Source organism: Miniopterus natalensis, chromosome 11, assembly GCF_054644295.1.
Source record: "Miniopterus natalensis isolate mMinNat1 chromosome 11, mMinNat1.hap1, whole genome shotgun sequence".
In the NCBI taxonomy this organism is placed as follows: domain Eukaryota; kingdom Metazoa; phylum Chordata; class Mammalia; order Chiroptera; family Miniopteridae; genus Miniopterus; species Miniopterus natalensis.
The window spans coordinates 19,306,942-19,328,596 of NC_142091.1; the positions used below are offsets into that span (position 1 = coordinate 19,306,942).

The 21,655-nt window shown below is 39.1% G+C and overlaps 1 protein-coding gene across 1 annotated transcript in view; it reads left to right on the forward strand.

Annotated features, from left to right (window-relative positions):
* Nucleotides 1–9,335, forward strand: part of MMP20 (matrix metallopeptidase 20) — a 35,688-nt gene extending 26,353 nt beyond the window's left edge. The window contains exons 9-10 of the mRNA XM_016206720.2: nt 8,084–8,187; nt 9,235–9,335. Of these exons, the coding sequence (XP_016062206.1) occupies nt 8,084–8,187; nt 9,235–9,335 (205 nt within the window). The remainder of the gene's footprint in view (nt 1–8,083; nt 8,188–9,234) is intronic.
* Nucleotides 9,336–21,655: the final 12,320 nt, after the last annotated feature.

The following is a 21,655-nucleotide window of genomic DNA, read 5'->3' on the forward strand; positions in this document are numbered from 1 at the left end:
AAAATTTTTTCACTAATGCAAAAAAAAAGGGGGGCACTGAGGAGCATTAGAGGAACCAAAAAGACATGAGGCATGTAGAAAACAAAAAGTAAAATGGCAACTGTAAGTTCAATTACACTACTAATATTAAATGTGAATGGCTCAAACGATCTAATCAAATGGCGGAGTTTATCACACCAGATAAAGAAATAAGATCCAACTATATGCTCTCTATAAGAGACACACTTTAGATTTAAAGATGCAAATAGATTGCAAGTAAAAAGATAGAATATCTATATTATACATATATCATATATATATGGTTGCCAACAGCAACTATAAGAAAGCCGAAGAGTGACTATGTTAATATCTGGGAAAACAGACTTTACCATAAAAAAATGTTTCTAGGGATAGAGAGGGACATTTTATAGTGATAAAAGGGTCAATCTACCAGAAAAATATAACAATTATGAACCTGACAACTGGCCCCAAAATGCACAAAGCAAAAACTGACAAAAATAAAGGGAGGAAAGAACAACTGAATAATAATAGTTGGAAGTTTCAATACCTCACATTCAGTAATAAGTAGAACAACTAGACGTCAGTATCAATAAAGAAAAGAAGACTTGGACAGCACCATAAACTACCTAGACCTAATATATAAAACATTCAAAGAAGAATTAATAACACTCTGCTCAACAGCAGCAGAATACATATTCTTCCCAGGCGCATATGGACCATTGTCCAGGATGGATGATATGTTAGGCCAGAGCTCAAGTCTCAATAATTTAAAACAATTAAAATCATACAAAATATCTTCTCTGATAACAGAGAAATAAAGTTAGAAATCAATACCAGAAGGAAATTTTACAAAATGTGGAGATTAAATACCGTACTCTTAAACAACCAGAGGATCAAAGAGGAAATCACAAGGGAAATCAGAAAATACAAATGAGTGAAAATGGAAACAAAGCATACAAGAATTTATAGATGCAGCGCAGGCAGTGTTCAAAGGGAAATTTATAGCTATAAAAATGTCTATATTAAACAAGATAAAGGATCTCAAATCAATAACCTAACCTTCACCTTAAGATACCAGAAGAGAAAAGAGCAAATTAAACATAAAGCAAGCAGAAAGAAGGAAACAATAAAAATTGCAGTGGAAGTAACTGAAATAGGTAATATATAAGCAATTTGAGAAAATCAACCAAACAAAAAAAGCTGTTTTTTTTAGAAGATCAACAAAATTGACAAACTTCTCAGTAAATTAACATTTTGAAACAGTAGAAACTCAAATTACTAAATCAGAAATGAAAGAGGGGACATTCCTATCAATCCTATGAAGGACTACTATAAACAATTACATGGCAATAAATTGGATAACATGAAATGGACAAATTTCTAGAAAGATACAAAATGATGAAATTGAGTCAAGAAGAAATAGACAGTCTGAATAGACCTTTGACAAGTGAAGAGATTGAATTCAAAATTAAAAACTATCCACAAAGAAAAGCCCAGGCCCAGATGGCTTAACTGGTGCATTCCATCAAAACATTTAAAGAAGAATTAATACCAATTTTTTGCAAACTCCTCCACAATGCAGAAAAGAATGGAACACTTCCCAACTCATTGCATAAGGGCCAGAATTACCCTGATACCAAAGCCAGATGGAGACATCACAAGAAAATAAAACTTCAGACCAAAATCTATCATGAATATAGGTGCAAAAATCTTCCCAAAATACTATCAAACCAAATCCAGCAACATATATGAAATACTTACCATGTGCAAGTGGGATTTTCCCCAGAGATGCAAGGTGGGTTTAAAATCTGAAAATAAATTAATATGCTATATCATATCAATAGAATTTTAAATATATAATTATCTCAATAGATGCAGAAAAAGCATTTGGAAAAAATCTAAAACTATCACGTGATAAAACACTCAGGAAAGTAGTAATAGCAGAAAACTTTCTCAACCTAATAAAGGGCATTGATGGAAAGCCCACAGCTGATACCATACTCAGTGGTAAAAGACTGGATGCTTTCCTTCTAAAATCAAGACAAAGACAAAAATTTCCACTCTCACCACTTGCATTCAACATTGTACTGGAGATTGTAGCTAGGGCAATTAAGAGAAAATTAATGGAATAAAAGACATCCAGATTGGAAAGAAAGTAAAACTATATTTATTCTCATGTCACATAATTTTTTATGTAGAAAAGCCTAAATAATCCTTTTAAAAAAACTTTCAGAACTAATTAATGAGTTCAGCAAATATGCAGAGTATGAATTCAATCTGCAAAAATCAATTGTGTTTCTATCCACCTCAATGAAGAAATGAAACTGAAGAAACAATTTCACTTACAACAGCATCAGAAAGAAAAATGCTTAGATATAAATTTAACAAAAGAAGTTGAAAACTTATAATCTGAGCATTATAAAACATGGCTTAAAGAAATTAAGCAAGGTCTAAATGGAAAAATATCTCATGTTCATGGATTGGAAACCTTAATATTTTTAAGACGGAGATACTCTCCCAATTGTTTTTACAGGCTCAGCACAGTCCCTATCAAAATACCACTGACTTCTTTGTAAAAACTGTCAAGCTGACCTTAAAATTCATCTGGAAACTCATAAGACCCAGAATTGCCAAATTATCTTGAAAAAGAACAAAGTTGGAGAACTCAAGCTTCCCAATTTCAAAACTTACTCCAAAGCAACAGTAATCAAGACAATGTGATACTAACATAAGGACAGACTTACAGATCAATGGAATAAAATTGACAGACAGCCCAGAAATAAACTCACATCTATGGTCATATCTATGGGCAGTTGATTTTTGACAAGGAGGCTATGGCCATTCAAAGGGGTAAAGAATGTGCTGGTAGGACCCAAGAATACGAATGTCCAGAAGAGAAGGGACACACAGGTCTTAAACTCAGAGAACTCAGGCTGGAGAGATAAACCTGGATTCATCATATAATCAGGTGGTAATTGAGGCCATCGATATTTTTTTCATGTTGTTACAAATTCTTTGTTCCAAATCTTCTTCCTTCATGGGGTTCTGGTTTCTGAACTTTCATCTAGGATGGCACATGGCAGCTTCGCCCTCTTCTCCCTTCCCTCCATTCGGACCCCTCTCCCCTCTGCCCTCTCTGGTGTAGATTACAAAGCCCCTTCCTCCATGAAAGCCACGGGGTTCCTGGTTAGAAGTAAATTAACTTCAAAGGAAGCTACAGTTTTCCTTTTCGCTAGAGAAGTTTCCCTGGAGAAATTTCCTGAAAACATATATTTTAGATACCTATCAACAAACTCCCCTTGTTACAATACTTCCTCACTTTAATTTTTATCTATTCTTATTTTTCTTATTTTTAAATATATCTTTATTGATTTCAGAGAGAGGAAAGGAGAGGGAGAGAGAGAGAGAAACATCAATGATGAGAGAGTCACTGATCGAGCCCGCAACCCGGGCATGTGCCCTGACCGGAAATCGAACCCCGATCGCCTGGATCCCAGGTCGGTGCTCAACCGCTGAGCCACGCCCGGCCGGGCCTCACTTTTTTTTAAAGCATCTGTTAGCAGACACAGCACCTCAGTCAGTACTTTGAAGGAGGCAGAATGGAGTCAGTCTTGCCACTGACATATGATAGACATCATCACAATCAAAATCCTAACCAATCAGAGTTCTGAGCATAAAATTAAACAACACACAGGCACTTTACCAAAATAGTCCCCAAGTCCTTGTATTATGAAGGTGGAGAGCAGGATCACATATCTCAAAACACCATGTCAGATACCTATGGCACCATGACCTTGCTGGTGAAGTTTAACTGTCAGTAATGATCTATTTACTATCTGTACACATTAATCAATATTAAATGATGAAACAAATGCCCATAAAGGAAATACACTTAGTTATAGGTCAATTAATTTTAGTTGGTATTTATGTAATTAGGTTGGTACTTCTTGTTTAACAGATAGGACCTCAGTGATGAGAAAATACATGCAATTGATTTCAGCAGGTAGCTAGTATACAGGAGATTCACAATAAAAAATCCTGTTCTTTTTTAATATTTAAATTCAGCTAATATGTATTGATTATTTATTATGTGTTAGGAATCAATTTTATCTAACACAGATTCCTAACACATAAACAAGGCTGAGTATATTTTCTCATATTCTTTCATTTTCCCATCTGCTTTCTAAATGATCTTGAGAAATAGGTACTGAGATCTCCATTTAACAGTTAACAACATTGAATCAGAGAGGTTAAGTGATTAGATCAAGGTCGCACAGCCAAATATGGTCCATCTGCGGCACTATTTCATGTCCTCTGAATCCAAATTCAGAGGTTCTTCCCATTCACCACATACAGTCATTCTTCATTCGTTTCACCATTTATTTATTTACTGTCTATTAGAATACCCATGCCCATGGTTCTTACCTCATTATATAATTTTCTTTCCTTTTACCCTCAGCAAAATCCTCAACATACCAGTAGACCTTTTAAATCTTAATCCCTTTCTTGCTGAATTCTCTGGACTACCTCAGCATTCTCCAGCCCTCCTTTCTCCACCTCTTTTCAACTTTGTCTGCCACTGCAAAATGTTGTCCTGATGAAGTGTGCTTAAAGACTACAAAAAGATTTCTTAGACTCCCAGATCGAATCACAAAATTCACTTAACCTCATACTAGCCGGTCAGAATTAATGGGTTTTGGTGCCAAAATAAACTACAAAATCTTATGGCTTGGACCTGCCCTGAGTACCTATGTGTGCCAGGCTCGTGCATGTGTGTGTGTGTGTGGGGGGGGGTGTGTGTGTGTGTGTGGGTGTGTGTGTGTGTGTGTGTGTGTGTGTGTGTCTAAATTGTCTCTCATCCAGATGAGGAAGCCAGGGCTCACAGCTCTGAGCAATTTCCCCTGATCACAGAGCCAACAAAGAACAAAGTCAGAATTCAAACCCAGAGCCATCTGCCTGTACATGTTGTGCTCTTTGCTCTGTAACAGAATCTCAAATGTTCATCCACAAACCAAGGGCTAGCTCACCACAAAGTTTCTATAAGTCCACAGCAAAACAAGAACAACAGCCCAATATCATACATGTCGGGAGTGGGATCTGTGTCAGTATAAAGACACATTATTGGCAAGAACCATCTTTTATCCTGAGATTAAGTCCTTCCTATCTTTTTGGTATTAAAGTTTCTTTCCTGTATAATGAAAACAGGTGGTAATTTTTTTGATGGTTTGATGGTAATGTTTTTACTTGGTAAAATAAAAAGTGGGTACCCCATGTTAGTTATATAGGCCCTGTTTATGTAATATCTACATAAAAGGTTCCAATGAAATATTTATATATTATCAGCTAATCTCAAAATGGTGATTTCTGTGTCAGGCTGATACTTGGAAATGGAGTCTGTTGAGAGTAATACTCTTTGGAAAGCAGTTATAGGATAGGAGGCAAGAGGGCAGAGAGAGAGAGGGACTGTTCAATATATAAGTGGTAGAAGAGATGGAGGAAAGAAACAATAATTTCACAGTTTTGCCAAGGACTTTGCCTAGATTTTTAAAAAATATAATTGAGAATTAAAATTTGCAACTGAAAATTGCTTCTCTAAGTTTTCTTCTGAAATTTTATTTGCATATAATATTATTATCACTGTTAACCTCTGAATAGATATAAGTAAGATTTTAGATGTTACCACCACCCACCTCAGTGAACTAAGCAGACAGATAAAAAGAGAAAAATTTCTTTTTGAGATCTTTCTATGGAATTGTCATTATTTTCTCTTTAAAACTTATTTCTGTATTATTTCAACAGTGTCCCTATTCTCAGGAAAGATCTTGGCTCTGTCCTTTCTTACTTCCCAGACTTCTCCATCCAATGTAAATATCATACAAGCAGATCCCAACTTGTAACAGGTTTCCCTACAAATATTCTTTAGTAGCCGCTTGTCTGGAACTGAGACGCATTTTGCCATTAAACAATATAAACGGTGATTAAGTTCTCAGAATCGCTCATAAACGCACACAAAGGTAAGGAGCTATGATTATAACAGTTCAGCTTCGGGCCCTCTACCGGAGCAGGCGAGAGGGTCAGGGTGTGCGGGGCCTGCCACTCTTTTTCCTGAGCCCAGGGCTCCAGGAGGCAGAGCCCCACGCAGGCTGCTCTCTGTTGCCCTCCTGCTGTGGATCCCTCTGGGCCAAATGCCTCTCAGCGGCCTGGTTTTCTTTTGCATCCCACGCCCCCGGCGTTTTCATTCTTCTTCATTCCCTACAATTAAAGTTTCCATTTCCTCAGTACACCCGTCTCAGGGAAGCGGGACAAAGCAGAGCAACATCCCAATGAGCAAAGATTAACATGTGGGCAGCCCCTACTTCCATTTGTTGTTGTAGTTGTTCATCCTCACGGGGGGGGGATATTTTTTCCATTGATTTTTAGAAAGAGTGGAAGGGAGAGAGAGAAACAAGAAACATCCATGTGAGAGAGACACATGGATCAGTCGCCTCCCACACGCACCCAGACCAGGGCCCCTGGGGTCGAACCTGCAACCCAGGTCCATGCCCTTGGCCTGGAATCAAACTTGCAACCCTTCCGTGCACAGGCCGGCGCTCTAACCACCGAGCCACGCAGGCCGGGGCTGGACTGCCCCTTTAATAAAGGACTCAGATTTCACATTTCAGATTCTGGAATAAGTGAACAAAAGAAATCTGGCTCCTGAGGAAGCCAAAGGAAAAAATGTTCCTTTTTCTCTCCATTTTCCCCCTAACTCCACTCCCGATACCTTGCAGCCATTCCTAATAATGCACGGGTGCCCTGTCCCCACACATGGTGTTGGCGCAGCTGAAGATGGTGCAATCCAGTAAGTGGGTCCCACTTTTATTTGTGCTGCAGCAGAGGTCCTAAAGGCTCTCCTGGGAAGGGAGGTGGGTAAGTTAGCTGTCACTCCGTCCTCAGAGCTCCCTAAAGCAGCTCAGTCGTGGAGTCAGGTTCAGTCTGCCTCGGTTGGCCTTGGCTTCTTCCCCAGTGTTCAACTTCGGCTGCTGTCTTAAGAGATCTGTCCCCAGCCTGAGAATTCATGGCCACAGGACAAGCACATTTCAGGAGAAAGTGAGTGTGATCTGTTGCCACAGGAAACCGCCCAGTGGCTCAGACACTAGGAAAAACTGCCTAACATTTTGGTGGGAGAGGACTTGTCCACCCTGGGAATGTCATCGCTGGGGGCTCTGTGCTGGTGAAGAAGGCGCTTTCTTACACTTTAAATGAAGTCTTTTGAAAGAGGTGCCAGTCTGCTCTGCCCACGTGCTGAACTCATACAGTGATTCATACGCTGATTCATACAAGTCACCGTCTTTTTTACAAGGCGGCTAATTTTGATCCCAAAAAGATGGATTAACCAATCTTGAGAGTTATCACTGAATGGTGGTTGCTGATCCAGAAAAAGAAACCTAATCTACTGGGTCAGTCATATAATCTTTCCAGAAGACAAAAGCAATTTAGTTCAAGTAAACTGATCTAAAAGGCGGAGCTCAGTTATTCCAGGTTTTCTTGTTTCTTATCTTGGCCTATTGATCTTTCACACGTCTGTGCATTATTTGCTCAGTCCCACCTCTATGGGTGCATAAGAGGAAGGCCATGAATAAAACCCCTAAGAAGGATTTTTCACCTGTTTGGTGAACCGAGAAATTCATACATGGAATGGCGGTGAAGAAAGAGAGAGAAAGAAAAATTACGACAGTCAATAAAGCATGAAAAATATATCTAGAGTTCCTTTCGAAAGGCGATATTTTTTAAATTATGGGGAACCATGTTGCTATAATACATAGAACAACTAGTTCTAAGCAATATATCAGACAGTTTTTTTTAAAGAAATTCTTTAGAGAAAGCTAGTGGTCCCAGAATCTCAGGAACCTGGGAGAGTAGTGAGTGAGAGAGAGAGAGTGACAGTGAGAAAGAGGGAGAGAGAGAGACTGAGAGAGACAGAGAGGGAGAGAGAGAGAGATTTAAAGTAAGTCACAGGACAGACCTGGCTAAATATGCCTGACCAGCATGATGTCATCTACAGTCAATAAAAACCTCTTTTATGAAATGACACTTCTTCCAGCTATGATGAACGAAAAAGGAAAATGGAAAAAGATTATCCAAAGAACACTGAAGAGGAATTTTCAGGAGTTAATGGACAAATAGATGCTGCTGTGGAATTAAATGGTGAGTGTTTTCACCAAAAACTTTCTTTGTGGAATTGTAACAAACAATCTGGTCTCTGCTTCAATATACCTGAAAATGGGTTTCCTAATGGGAGTCCTTGAATCTTATCTTCAGTCCTGAGTCCCTTATAAATTTAGTCACCAGATTAACCACTAGAAAGAATAATGATAAAAGGTTTGCCATTGTGATTCTCTCTCTGAGAAAGAAAAGTTTTAAAAGTATAGCTTCAATCTGTTAGCTGTGTTATAAAGTTTACCTGGTCAAAGTACCATTTTTACCTTTAAAATGTAGATATTCTCAACTTTCCCAATGTCTTTCCCCACTACATCACTCAACTCCTGAAATTCAACACATAGTTTGGAAAGTTGAATTGAATTGAATTGGGTTGAATAAATTTAATTGAATATTTTGAACCGGTCAGTCAACGCATTCTTTTTAAGAATATAGCACAGAGCTAGACACCTCAGAAATGTAAAGACAGTCCCAGAAATTGTCTCTGCTCCAGCAGAATGGTTAACATATTTGGATAATGCTCCTTCATCCAACACAAGTGAAATTACTAGAAAACAAGACAACCTATAATTTGATATTGAATTGTGTGGTTGTCTTCAAAATAATGGCAAGAGGTGATCTGAGAAAGAAAAGATCAGAGGCGGCCTTTGTAGTTGGAGATTTCATGGTAGTACTTCGGCCCGGTTTTAAAGAATGGCTAGAGGTTAGGCTAGGGGAAGGAAAGGGGGGGGACTTCCTGGAGGGGAAGAGCCTGAGCAGAAGCACTAAGCATCATTGAACTTGACCCACTGATGACCCCAAGGAGAAGGCTGGACCCCGGCTGAAAGAGAGAAAAAGATGGGAGATGATTGAGAAGTTGGAGGTATCAGGTTCTAGGGCTCAGTGAGAACTGCGCAGAGGACTGGCTAACTGCCACCTGGCACATTCCTCATTCCCCTCTGGTGCCACCTCAAGAAAACAACAGTTACGAATCCTCCCATTTATAAATCTGCAAGTCATTTTCAGTAACCGTGATTTCAACTTTGTCTCTTTTAGGCAACATTTACTTCTTTTCGGGACCCAAAGCATACAAGTATGACATAGAGAAAGAAGATGTGGTTAGTGTGCTGAAGTCTAGTTCCTGGGTTGGTTGCTAATAGGAAGGTTAGTCTTTCCTAAGACATGGAGAAGATGGCAAGCAGCTGGTAACTGGTCTGAGGACTAAAGTGGAAGTTAGGGTAGAGGTTCTTCCCATGGCCTTCGATTCTAAGGGCAACTTAGAGCTCATTGAAAATCATTATGCTTCCAAATTTTTTTCATAGTTGTGGATTCATAATTTTAATCCAAATGAGAAATTCCTATGTGGCCAACTTCACACGAAATCAGAATCAGCACAGTGTACTCTTCAGTTAGACACCCACTAATTTTTTTTCTTATGTAATATGCTGAAGCACATTGATAACTTTGGATTTTATTTCCAAGAAGAGCCTACTTGTGGATTCCCTGGCATGTGTTATAATTTTTTTGATAGGAAATGTCCTGACCATGCAAATTATAATAATTCTTCAGAAGTAGTGGCTTTTGCGGCCTTAGCATTTGTTATGATGAATATAAATTTGTCCTCCTGTACTTTAAACATATCACAAACAAAATACTGTGTAAGTTCTGTTTCTCATTGCTTGTTTGTTTATTTGTTTAACTATGGGTACTCACTGGTCTTTGAAGTAGGTTAGGCAGGAGAACCTATTCAAGTGGATTTTCATATGAGGCAAGGGATATGTATTTTGCAACAGGAAAACTTTTAACAAAAGCCAATTTAAATGTTGTATAAGAACAATTTCTCTTTTCACTTAATATTTACTAGCTTCTATCACATTTTACTTGGCCACGAATTCTGTATACCTATAAAAAACTCAAACCTTGAGATAGTGTTGTGAGTATACAGACCCGGAATAAGTAATAGTGGTTCACTCTGTTTCCTGCTTCCTGACAATAAAATACCCTCAATGAAACTCACTAAGTGAGGCTCTTATGAACAGTTTTTCATTTAAGGGAGTTCATCTTATGTTTCAGTTTTTCTTACTTCAAGCTAAACCTTTTTTTCCCCTACCTAGTCATTAATACAGATAAAATACAGCTGCCTCTTTCTTATGCTATTTTTTGAAAAAATCTTACCCTCTAGAATGTAAGGATTCTAAAGCATGTTAGTGGTTCTGAAATTAGATGATAAAATGCATTTAATATACTTCAGAGACTGCCTAGAACATCTGCAGTGTTCAACAGATGTTAGCTGTTATTGTTACCATCACTCATTCATTTGTTTCATACACTCACTAAAACACTTAGTATCAGGAAGGTATGGGGCAGTTATTCAAGGTTACTCTCAGTTTTCCATTGGGTTTCCTTTATTGAAAGTGGTTATTTACAGCCTACATGTTGAATCTTTGTTGAAGAAAAGTCTAGTGTGCTTGTTTTCCAGCATCCACTGCCTTTATAGAGTCAGAAAAGTCACTTTTGCAAAGCCATCAGCTGAAAAGAACTTCTTAATATCAATAAATAAGGAGGGAAAATGGCCTGGCACGTCCTCAAAGGCTAAACTAGAGTTACCACACATACATAGCCCGGCAATCCCAGTCCTAAATGCATACCTATGAGAAATGAAAACATGTCCACACAAAAATGTGCACACAAACGTTTATAGCAGCATTAGCCATAATAGCCAACACGTGGAAATATGTCCATCAAATGATGAATGGACTTTTTAATGTGGTAAATTCATAAAATAGAATATTATGCAACAATAAAAAAGAATTAATACATATTACAACATGGATAAATCCTGAAAACATTACACTAAGTGAAAGAAGCCAGACACAAAGGCCACATATTGTATGATTCTATTTATATGAAATGTTCAGAATAGGAAAATCTATGGAAACAGAAAGCTGACTAGTGCATGTCAGGAGCTGGGGGAGAGGGAATGGGAGGTGACGGCTAATGAGTATGGGTTCTTTGTGGGGGGAGTGAAAATGTTCTAGAAGTGATGGTGATGGTCGCACAACTCTGTGAATACATTAAAAGCCATTAAATTGTACATTTTAAATGGATGCACTGTATGGTATGTGAATTAATCTCAATAAACCTGTTGTCTTCCTTGTGTCCAGCCCAGGAACATGCACATTTTAGACACCTCACTAAATAAAATGTTACTGAAAACAAAAAAGCATGTGCTCTGAGGCCTGGCTGAGTTGAATTCAAATCCCAGATCTCCTATTTTTAACGGTGTGATGTTGGTCAATTCCCTAATCTCTGGCTCAATCTTCCCCTTTGTAATATTAGAATAAGAATAGTTCTTATCTCCTAGGGATAGTTAGAGACTTAAATACAGTGATGGGTAAAAGTAGGTTTACAGTTGTTCATATGGAAAATAATACAGTGATTAATAAATAATAAAAGAATAAACTCTGTGCTTCACGTACTCACAACTCTAAACCTACTTTTGCCCCACCCTGTATATGAGTCAAAACATGCAAAGCTCTTAGATAGTCCTTGGTACCCTACAAGGGGTTCTATAATTGTTTTCAAAGCAATTAGAATTAATTTTGTTTTAAGATATTTTGGAGGATTTGTATATATCCCTTGAGACAGCCAAAGACGTGATGAGCTGTAGCACCACAAGGATTGATAATCACTGACCTAAATTCCGCCCCCCAAAATTCCAAATTAAGTTAATAATCAAATAATATACTGACTGTGGTTAACCCCCCCAAAATCATTCTTACAAATCATCATTTCTTTTTTGGCCCCCAGATATAGTTGCATATATTTTGGAAAGATGTAGTCCTCTTAATGAATAAAAAAATAGTGATTATGTTTGTGACAAAACTCAATCAGAACATTTATATGCTCATTTGAAACCATTTTGTGCAGAAATAATTTACAACACAGATTCCTCAGTTGGCTTCAGAGTAACTGAGTGCAAAAATGTTTTGTGAAATAACAGTTTTGGGCACAGAGTGGTTGAACTGCTCCTTTGGGGATCAAGGTTTGCATTCTGATGACCTGTATATATTGTCCTATTAACCTCAGTGATGACTATTTATAGGTGGCCCAGAAGCACTTGGAAAACACCAGAGAGGTTAATGGAGGAATGTATTCACCTGGGTGGGGAGCTTCCTTAACAGCTCAACATTAAATTTTCTGTGCTGGAACCAAGCTCACTTCCATTTAGCCTGGTGTCAAGTGGCAGAGCCAACTTTGTCTGCCAGGTCCCCTGTTGTGTTCTCAGATGTTTATTTTGAAGCCCCTTAGACTTCTGCTTCACATAGCAGATGGCAAACAAACTATGCAGTCTTTTATTTGGAATTCTGTGTGATATATTTTTAAATTATCACATGATCTTCAAGTGCTCTCATTTATATGTTATCCAGGTGTTTTCTCTTTATTCCTGTTTGTAGTCATTTTCTTCTACAGGCAATGATATTGAAGGTTCTTTGTGAATATTTATGGTAAAATTACCCAATGAAGTACCATTTGAGAAGAAATACATAATGCTGACCAACAGGCTGTGGTTTTAGACTCCCTATGAAGTATAGGAAGGCCTAGGCCAAAGATTTTCTGCATTTCTCCCATATAGGCCTGAGTAAAAGGAAGAAGCAGCATCTTCTGATCGCCTTTCATCTCCTGAGTCTGTCTTTGGCCCCATTACCATCCCCAAGTGGTTTATCAACATGACCAGACTAAAGTGCATCCTACTACACTCGAAATGCCATGATCCCTGATCCCTGATCCCTGTCTTGCTCCCACCACCTGGACTTGAAACTTCAATAGAAGAAGAATTGGAAAACTTATTGGTAAATAAATTGTAGTAGGAACCTAGTGAATGAATTTGGGGTCCAAAAGAGGACCCTCTTTAATGCACATATCCTCATTTTAATCTCTTCTCCATTTATCTTATCCAACATTCTTTCCCTGCATTCAGCATATCATTTTAAATGGTCAGGGATGAAATGCACCTTTTGTTGCACAATGCACCATGTTGTTCAGAGAAGATAGGAGTGATCAGAATAGAAAAGGACTGGAGGAAGTCAAGAAGAAAACGGTTGCAAAAGGCCACTTAAGAAATGTAAATTTAGCCTGGCCAGGCCGGGCTCAGTGGTTGAGCATCCACCTAGGATCCAGGAGATCAAGGTTTGATTCCCTGTCAGGGCACATGCCGAGGTTTCGGGTTAGATCCCCAGTTGGGGGCGTGCAGGAGGCAGCCAATCACCGAGTCATCATTGATGTTTCTATCTCTCTCTCCCTCTCCCTTCCTCTCTCTGAAATCAATAAAGTTATATTTTTAAAAAAAAAGTAACATTTAAATCCATTTTAGATCATCTTCAGTGGGGGAAAAGCTCCCAAAAATGTCTATATAAATAGCAATTTGTTTATTCTTGGAAAATCCCAGGCCTTTAATGCAATGATAAATAATGTAAGCTTTTGAGGCTGGATAGTAAATGTGTTTACAGCTGCCTTTATAAAGGATGGGGTATCAAAAGTCCTATTAGAGCACATTCCACATGATTGAAGAATGCCCAATGATTGTAGTGTCACTGCTAAATTTTAGACATATTTCCATTAATGAATTGGCAATTTCTGGAAGTTGATATTATCAACTGTTTCTTTTGAAAGACTTCACCTCTTCCCTAAAATAGTTTTATCTCCACAAATAATTCAACTTTTTTGAGGAATCTATGTACCCAATCAGATCTACCCTCGGCATGCATTTTTAATTTATTAAAAAAATTTATTAAGCATTTACTTTATGTCAGCACCAACCTAGGCTCAGCAGCTCTCTGGCGTGAATTTCTACCCTCAAGGAGCTTACATTCTAAGGAAGAGACATTCGATGTGAATAAATAGATCTAGATACAAGGAAAGACATAGGGAAGAATATACTGAGTCGGGGATGCTTATGTGGGTAAAGGGAAGGAAGGTGTCTCTGGGTTTCGTGTAGAGGCGGCAGTAAGTGTGAGACCTCAAGGTAGGAAGGACTTGGGCATATCTGAGATGCAGCAGGGAGGTCAGTATGGCTGGAGGCAGTGAGGGAAGGGAGAGTGGAAAGAGGTGAGGTCAGAGAGGAAGCAGCCAAACCACAGCGAGCCTGTGGCCACCGAAGGGGATCAGATCTCATGCTAATGAGATAAGAAGGGGTTTTGAGCAGGCGGGTACCATGATCCCCCTTAGGTTTTAAAGGGTCACCCTGGCTGCTGGCTGGCGTGCAGCTTGTAAAACCGCAGTGAGCGGGTGCAAAGACCAGGCAGTGGCATTTTCCAGGGTAGAGATGATGGCACGGACCAAGGAACTATCCAGGAAAATGCTAAGAATGGTCAGCCTGAGGAAAATTCTCCAGGAAAAGCCAACAAGATTAGCTCCTAAAATGCACATGGGATTTAAGAAAAACAGGGGAGTCAAGAATGACTCCAAGGTCTTTGGCCTAAACAAGTGAGAGAATGGAGGTGACATGAGGACTAGAGGGGGAGCAGGTGTGCGAGAGCTGGAAACCAAGGGTGCAATGTTGAATTTGTTGGGTTTGAGTTGCCTATTAGACATCCAAGGGGAGATGTTCAATTAGGTAGGCAAATATATAAACTTGAGTTCAAGGAAGAATTCGGAGCTAGAGATAGAAACGCTAGAGTCATAGTCCTTATACTGTTATTTGCAACCTTTTGAGCCCTACCCCCCGTAGACTACATGGAAATTGGGGCAAAAAATGGGTTATAAAAGAATTAGAAAGCAGATAAAAATAATCTCAAGTTTTTAATCACTATTCAGCATTCAATCTACTAATCCATTCCTTTCCTCTCCAAGAACACGGTTTAATTTTCAACAAGAGTTTTTGAAGTTTTGAAGGATTTTTTTCTTGGTTTTTCATTTCTTAGTACAAAAATTAAAAAACATATCACAAACGAAAATATGAAATCTTAAGGATTGATCATCTAGAAAAAAGTTGTTGGTAGGCTGGGAACTTATTAAATAGAGTAAAAGAACTTCCAAGATTTTTTTTTTAAACCCATTTTGATCTTACAGTGCAAACGCCTGTGTAAGCTCACCAAGCCTTTCAGAGAAAGTGACTAGCAAGGTCTCTACCATGTTCACGTGTTTGCCTGAAAACTGGAGTCTCTGTGCCTGTACCTGAGGGTCAAGGCCTTTCCCAGTACCCAAATCTATGTTTAAGACGACAGTTATGCCTGGAACCTCAGCCCGGCCACTCAGTGGAGCTTGCATCAAAAGGGCCAGTCTTGCTCTCCAGTGGGCCAGTATACCAAGAGCAAGGGTGAATTTCAGATAGGTACGCCCTTTCCTGCCTGACCCAATGTGTGCAACCAGGCCTCTGTCTCAGTTTCCTTTCCTAGTAGACAGATTTCTCACCCTGCTATGAGCCCTAGACTACTTGCCTGGTGTCCCAGAATTATATTCAGCACCATAAAATTTTAATAAACATTGCATACTAATCTGCTTTGAGACCCATAATAACCCTGGGAGGTATTATTATTGCTTCCACAGTTACACAGATAAGACTAGACATCCACATGAACATGTACAGAGAAGAAAATAAATGCTAATGCATTGCCAAGTGAGTGGCATGGACCACACATCTTACAGGAGCCCAACTAAGGGGAAATGTGGGAAGAGAAAAGGAAAGAGGGAAGGAATCTTGGATTTTCCTTCCTACAAATGAACTTGAAGTTGAATTCTGTTATTTTCATAACATTAATACTCTAAGTGGTTAGGTTGAACTCCCAGGACTTAAACCTTTCCATAAACAAAATCAGATTGTCTCCCTCCCTCCCTCTCTCTCTCTCTCTCCCCTTTCCTCTTTCCTTCCCTCCCTCTCTCCTTCTCTTTCTCTTTTTGCTAATTACAAGTTGATCACAAAAATATTTCCATAAGGTTCAGCCAGCTCAAATTTAGTTTGAAAGCCTGAAACCTAAATAGGTTACATACATATGAAAGGAAGATCTACTACATTGGAAGCAGGCTTCAGACTACTGCAGAAAGTAAAGACTGTTCTGAAAGGTAAATCACATGAAAAACTCTAACAATCTGTTTCTGGATCGTTCAATGTTTCTGTATGTCCTCAAAACATCCCCAATGCTCCCTCTTTATCAGCATGGGAAGGGGGGAGGGGAATGATTTATTTTCTTTCTTCATTCACTTATTTATTTACAAGAAAAAATAACACCCATAACTAAAGCCTTTCCAGAAACCAAAGATACTGGCTGTAGGATGCTTTTACATTCTGGGGAAGTCGGTCTAGGTCTATGGCCTTTGTTTACATAAATTCTTTCCTAGGTCCCACTACTGTGGGGATGAGCTACCCCTCTGATCTCAGGGAAATGCAGCCTAAGCCTAACTCAAATGCCTCATAACTAGTTCTGGGAGTCCTCAGAGGGTCTCCAGTGCATGATCATAAATTATTGCTCTCCTATTATCTCATCAGACAACTTCTGGAGATGTCCCCTGTTGCTGTCAACACTGATGGCAAGCCACTGCAGTGTGTCCCTATTCCCCATTCCAGATCCCCTAGACTGCTCACGCCTTGATCCCATTCCACTGCAACCGGGCTCCCGACGGGGAACACTAGCCCAGCTTCCTGAATTTCTCCCAATGTTTGCAGTTGCCAGTGTTCAGGTCTTGAACACATTTATCACTGTTTCATAGATATGACCCTGCTGCAAATGGTATTTTTTTTGTATTCTAATGTCCAATTATTCATTTTTAGTATATAGATATACAACTGATTTTTGTATATTGGGCTTGGATTCTGTGACATTGTTAAATTTACTTATTACTTATGGCAGCTTTTTTATAAATTTCTTAAGATTTTCTACATAGACAGTTATGTTTATGTAGAGATAATTTTTACTATTTTTTTCCTGGTCTTGATGCCTTGGACCTCCACTACAATGCTGACTAAAAGTGAGGAGAGCCTTGTGCCTATTCTTGCCTTGTGCCCATTCTTACAGGCAGGCAGCCAGTCTTTCACCATTGAGCGTGATGTTAACTGTACATTAATTGTAGAGGCTCTTTGTCAAATCAAGGAATTTGTCTTCTATTATCATGAGTGGGTATCGAATTCTGTCAAATGATTGTCTGCATATTGAAATGACTAAATAGCCCGGCCGGGAGTGGCTCAGCAGCTGAGCATCGACCTAGGATCCAGCTGATCGGGGTTTGATTCCCGGTCAGGGCACATGCCCGGGTTGCGGGCTAGACAGCTGATCAATGACTCTCTCATCATTGATGTTTCTATCTCTCTCTCTCTCCCCCTCCTTTCCTCTCTCTGAAATCAATAAAGATATGTATATATTAAAAAAAAAAAAAAAAGAAATGACTACATAGGCTTTTAAAATTCTTCTATTTATTTTTATCATAAATTAAATTAAATAATTTTCAAATATGAAACTGACCTTTCACTCATTCCTGGAATAAACCCCACTAATTCCTGATGTATTAACTTCCTCTTTTTTATTTTTTTGAAGGGTTTATTTTGCTATTTTGCTTCATATACTTGCGTCTATGTACATAAGGGATATTAGCCTGAGATTTTCTTTTCTTGTGTTTGTCTGGTTTTGATATCAGGTTAACGCTGGTCTCATAAAATGAGTTGGGAAGCATTTCCTTCTCTTCTGTTACATAAAAGAGTTTGTCCTCAATGGTTGGTATTATTTTTCTTTAAATGTTTAATAGAATTTACCAGTGAAGCAACCTCAGCCTGGCATTTCTTTGTGGAAAGGTTTTAAGTATAAATTCAATTAATTCACATAATGCTGTTCAGATTTCTATTTTCCCTGTGTCTGTTTTAGAAAGTATATCTTCCAAAGATACTGTCCATTTCCAAGAAGTTGTTGAATCCATTGGCATAAAGTTTTTAAATAACATTTCCTTATGATCCATTTAATGTATATAATAAATATATATGGTCCCTTCTTTTGTTCCAGAAATTGCTGAGTTGTATTTTATTCCTTTTTTCTTAATCAGTTGCTAATTATTTGTTATTTTTATTTTCAAACAAATTTTATTTTCATTGATTTTTCTCAACGGCATGTCCATTTTCTCTTTTATTGATCTTCCGCTCTTACCTGGGCTATTTTCGTACTTCTACTTACTTTGAGTTTAATTTGCTTTTCTGTTTTATCTGAATCAGGCCCCTTTTCACACCTTCATATTGCTTCTCTCATCCCTTCTCTCTTTTTCTCTTGATCAATCTCTCTAGATATTTGTCTCTTTGGAAGCAACAAGATATTTATTTCTTTATAACTTTTTTCCCCTATTTCTTTGATTTCTGCTTGATCTCTAGTATCTTCCCTCTTCTTTGTTCTTTGGGTTTATTTTGTTGGTTTTGGGGGGTTTGGTTTTTTTTTTAGGTTTTTTTACTTCTTAAAGTGGACACATTAACTTTGAGACATCCTTGTTTTCTAATATAAGCACTTAAGGCTATAAATGTTCCTGTTTTTATTCAATCTGTAAGTTTTAAGCTGCAGTATTTTCATTATTGTCAAGATCAGAGTATTTTAAAATGAACTTTTTTTTTTTCTTTGACCCATGAGTAGTAGTAAAGTGTCCAAATGTCTGGCAAGATTTTCAATGAATGTTTTTGTTACTGACTTCTAATTTAATTGCGTTGTAGTCTGAGAATGCAGTCTTAATGATAAATGTTTTTAAAATTTTGCCAAAACTTACTTTTTAACTTGTCTTTGGACTTAATACATGATCCAATTTTGGGTAGGTGCTCTCTGTGTTTTCAGATGTAGGTTTTTAGTACGTGGACCTTCTTTTGGATGTCTTGCTGTCCCCAGATGTCTCAGTGATTTCCTCTGAGCTCACATCATCAGTGTCCTTGGCTCAGGGAAGAATGAAGGCCCACAGCTTAGTTTGTGCCATCTGGCCGAGTTTAGGGGGTTGGAAAGAAGTGAAGCACCTTAGGGCAGGAGGCTTGATAATGAAGTCTGGACTCAACCACTATCGTTTTTTCATCCTCAGCTGTGGCTCCTCTCTGGGACCCCTTGGAGTTTCAACATCAGGCTCTGAGCACTTCGGGGGGCTGCTGCTACTCTATAATTTTCTAGTGTCTCGTGTGAGGAGGAGTGAGAGAAAGGATCTTTCAGGAGCTGGTCAAGCTGACTACATATCTATTATTGACTTCCTATCTTGTGAGCATCCAGCATCAATTCCACATTAATTTAGCCAAAAATATTTATTGAGCAACTATTTGACCCTTGGATTATATCAGCAAACAAAACAAAAGCCCTTGCCCTCATGGAGCTTCCCATGTACCCAAGAAAGACAGGCAAACTGAGGATGCCATCACTAAGAGTCATCTGTAACAGGTGCCTAGGTCATATATATTCATATTTATGAATTACCTAAACACAAGTTACACAGGGGATATGAAGACAGGGAGAAGGAGGGAAGAAGTAGAATTGACTGACAATTTCAAAGTTCACCAAAAATTATTTCAGTAAGTCCTAACCATAAAGCATTGCAATTAAGTATAAAAATTCTCCTGAGGAGAGAGCAAAAGAACATTGAGTTAAATTTCACCAAATAAAAACTTAACGAGACTTTAATTCTTCAATGAGTAAGAATGTTCTCAACAGTGAAAACTGTCAAGCCTTTCAATGTGATGCCTGTCATACCAAGAAACCCTACCTAGTGGCCTGGCATCGTGGGACTTACCCTTGTCTATTTGGGGAAGTCAGCCAATTCCTGCCCAAGATTTAATTATTCTTCTCGTAACAGAGCCCCAAATTCCCAAATATGACCATGTGACTAATCATGATATGCCAAGAACTTCAGGCCAGTGGAGCTCAGGAATTTGAGTATCACAGAGCACCAAACCACATCACTATTAACAAACTGTAGCACAGACAGTTTCCAAGTTATAATTGGGTTGTATTTGAAAACTTTGCTAGTTAATTCTTTAGAACTCAGAACATATTTCTTATAATAATGATCTTATAAGCTAACAAAAGACAAGGGGGGGAGGAGGGTGTATTACCTACCAGGAGAATTGCTGGGTCATAATCTATCCATATGCTCAGCTTTAATATACACCACCAATCATGTTCAAAAGTGGTTGTCCTAATGTACACTCCACCCAGCAGTGTGTGAGTTCCAGTGAATGATCATTTTTATTGCCCATTTGTTATGTGCCAGGCATTATGTAAGTGCTTTACATGTGTTGTTTCATTTAATCTTCACTGCAACTCAGTGAGACTGGTATTACTGTTTTCTCCATTTTCAGGGTAAGTGAACTTGCCTCTGTCGTAGAGCTGAAAAGAGGCAGAATCAGGACTGGAACCCATGTCTGGTGCTCTTAGCCAATAAGCCTTTCCTGAGAAAGATCTCAGTGCACACAGAACAAACATATGAAAAATACCCACATAGGGTTGCCAGATGGGTGAAAAGAGTGAAGGGATTAAGAAATACACAGTGGTAGTTACAAAATAGTCACAGGGATGTAAAGTAAAGCATAGGGAATATAGTCAGTGACACTGTAATAACTATGGATGATGCCAGGTGGGTCCTAGGATTATTAGGGGGATAACTTCATAAGTTACATAAATGTCTAACCCCTGGGTTGTACACCTGAAACTATTATAAAATAATATAGAATGTCAACTGTAATTGAAAAATAAACTTTTAAAAAAGAAAAATACTCCTCAGAATACCCTAAAGGAAGAGCTGCACTTAGTCTTGGGCATAAATCACCTGTCAGCTCTGCACAGGGAGACACCTGAGGCTGCCGGAGCAGACAGGAGGCTTCCAGGTGGAGTTAGCATGGGAAGAAGATTCGAGGCTGGGAGGGGGAGGACGGCTTAGGCGAGGCTGGGACGTGGGCCGCAGCGAGTGAGCTCAGAGCTCTGACATTTGGCTCGCTCTGCCATCCGCGTCTGCGGCCTCATGCGCAGGCCGCATTCTCAGCAGTGAGTGGTCTGATTTTCCTGGAGCTCTTTCCAAAAAACAGACTCCAGGGCTCCAAAGCAAAGAATGATTTTCACCCACGTTTCACCTTTCCCAGGGGAGAAAACTCCTGCCCTCCCTTCCTGGAACCGCACCCTTTGTTCTTGGGCTCCTTTGTCGTCTCTGAGCAGGACCTCCTTCCCCTTCCTCATTCCCCGGTGCAGGTCTGCTCGCACCACTCTCTGAATGCCCCGGCCTCTGATGAGCTGAGCCTGGCAGACCTTAGGTAAACCCCTGAGCCTCTGGCAGTCTGGCCACCTTCCCACAGCCCACAGGCGTCTGGGCACCGATCACTGGGTTTTCCCTCTTCAAACTCTTGGGTTCCCTTGAGGGAGGGAAATCCTGGGAAACTCAGTCTGCCTCTTTGAGAACCAAGTCCATCTGGCCTTACTCTCTGCACGGGGACTTCCCTGAGCCAGCTTCGAGCACTGCATTTTAGCTCAAATGTCTCCAAATTTCCACCTCT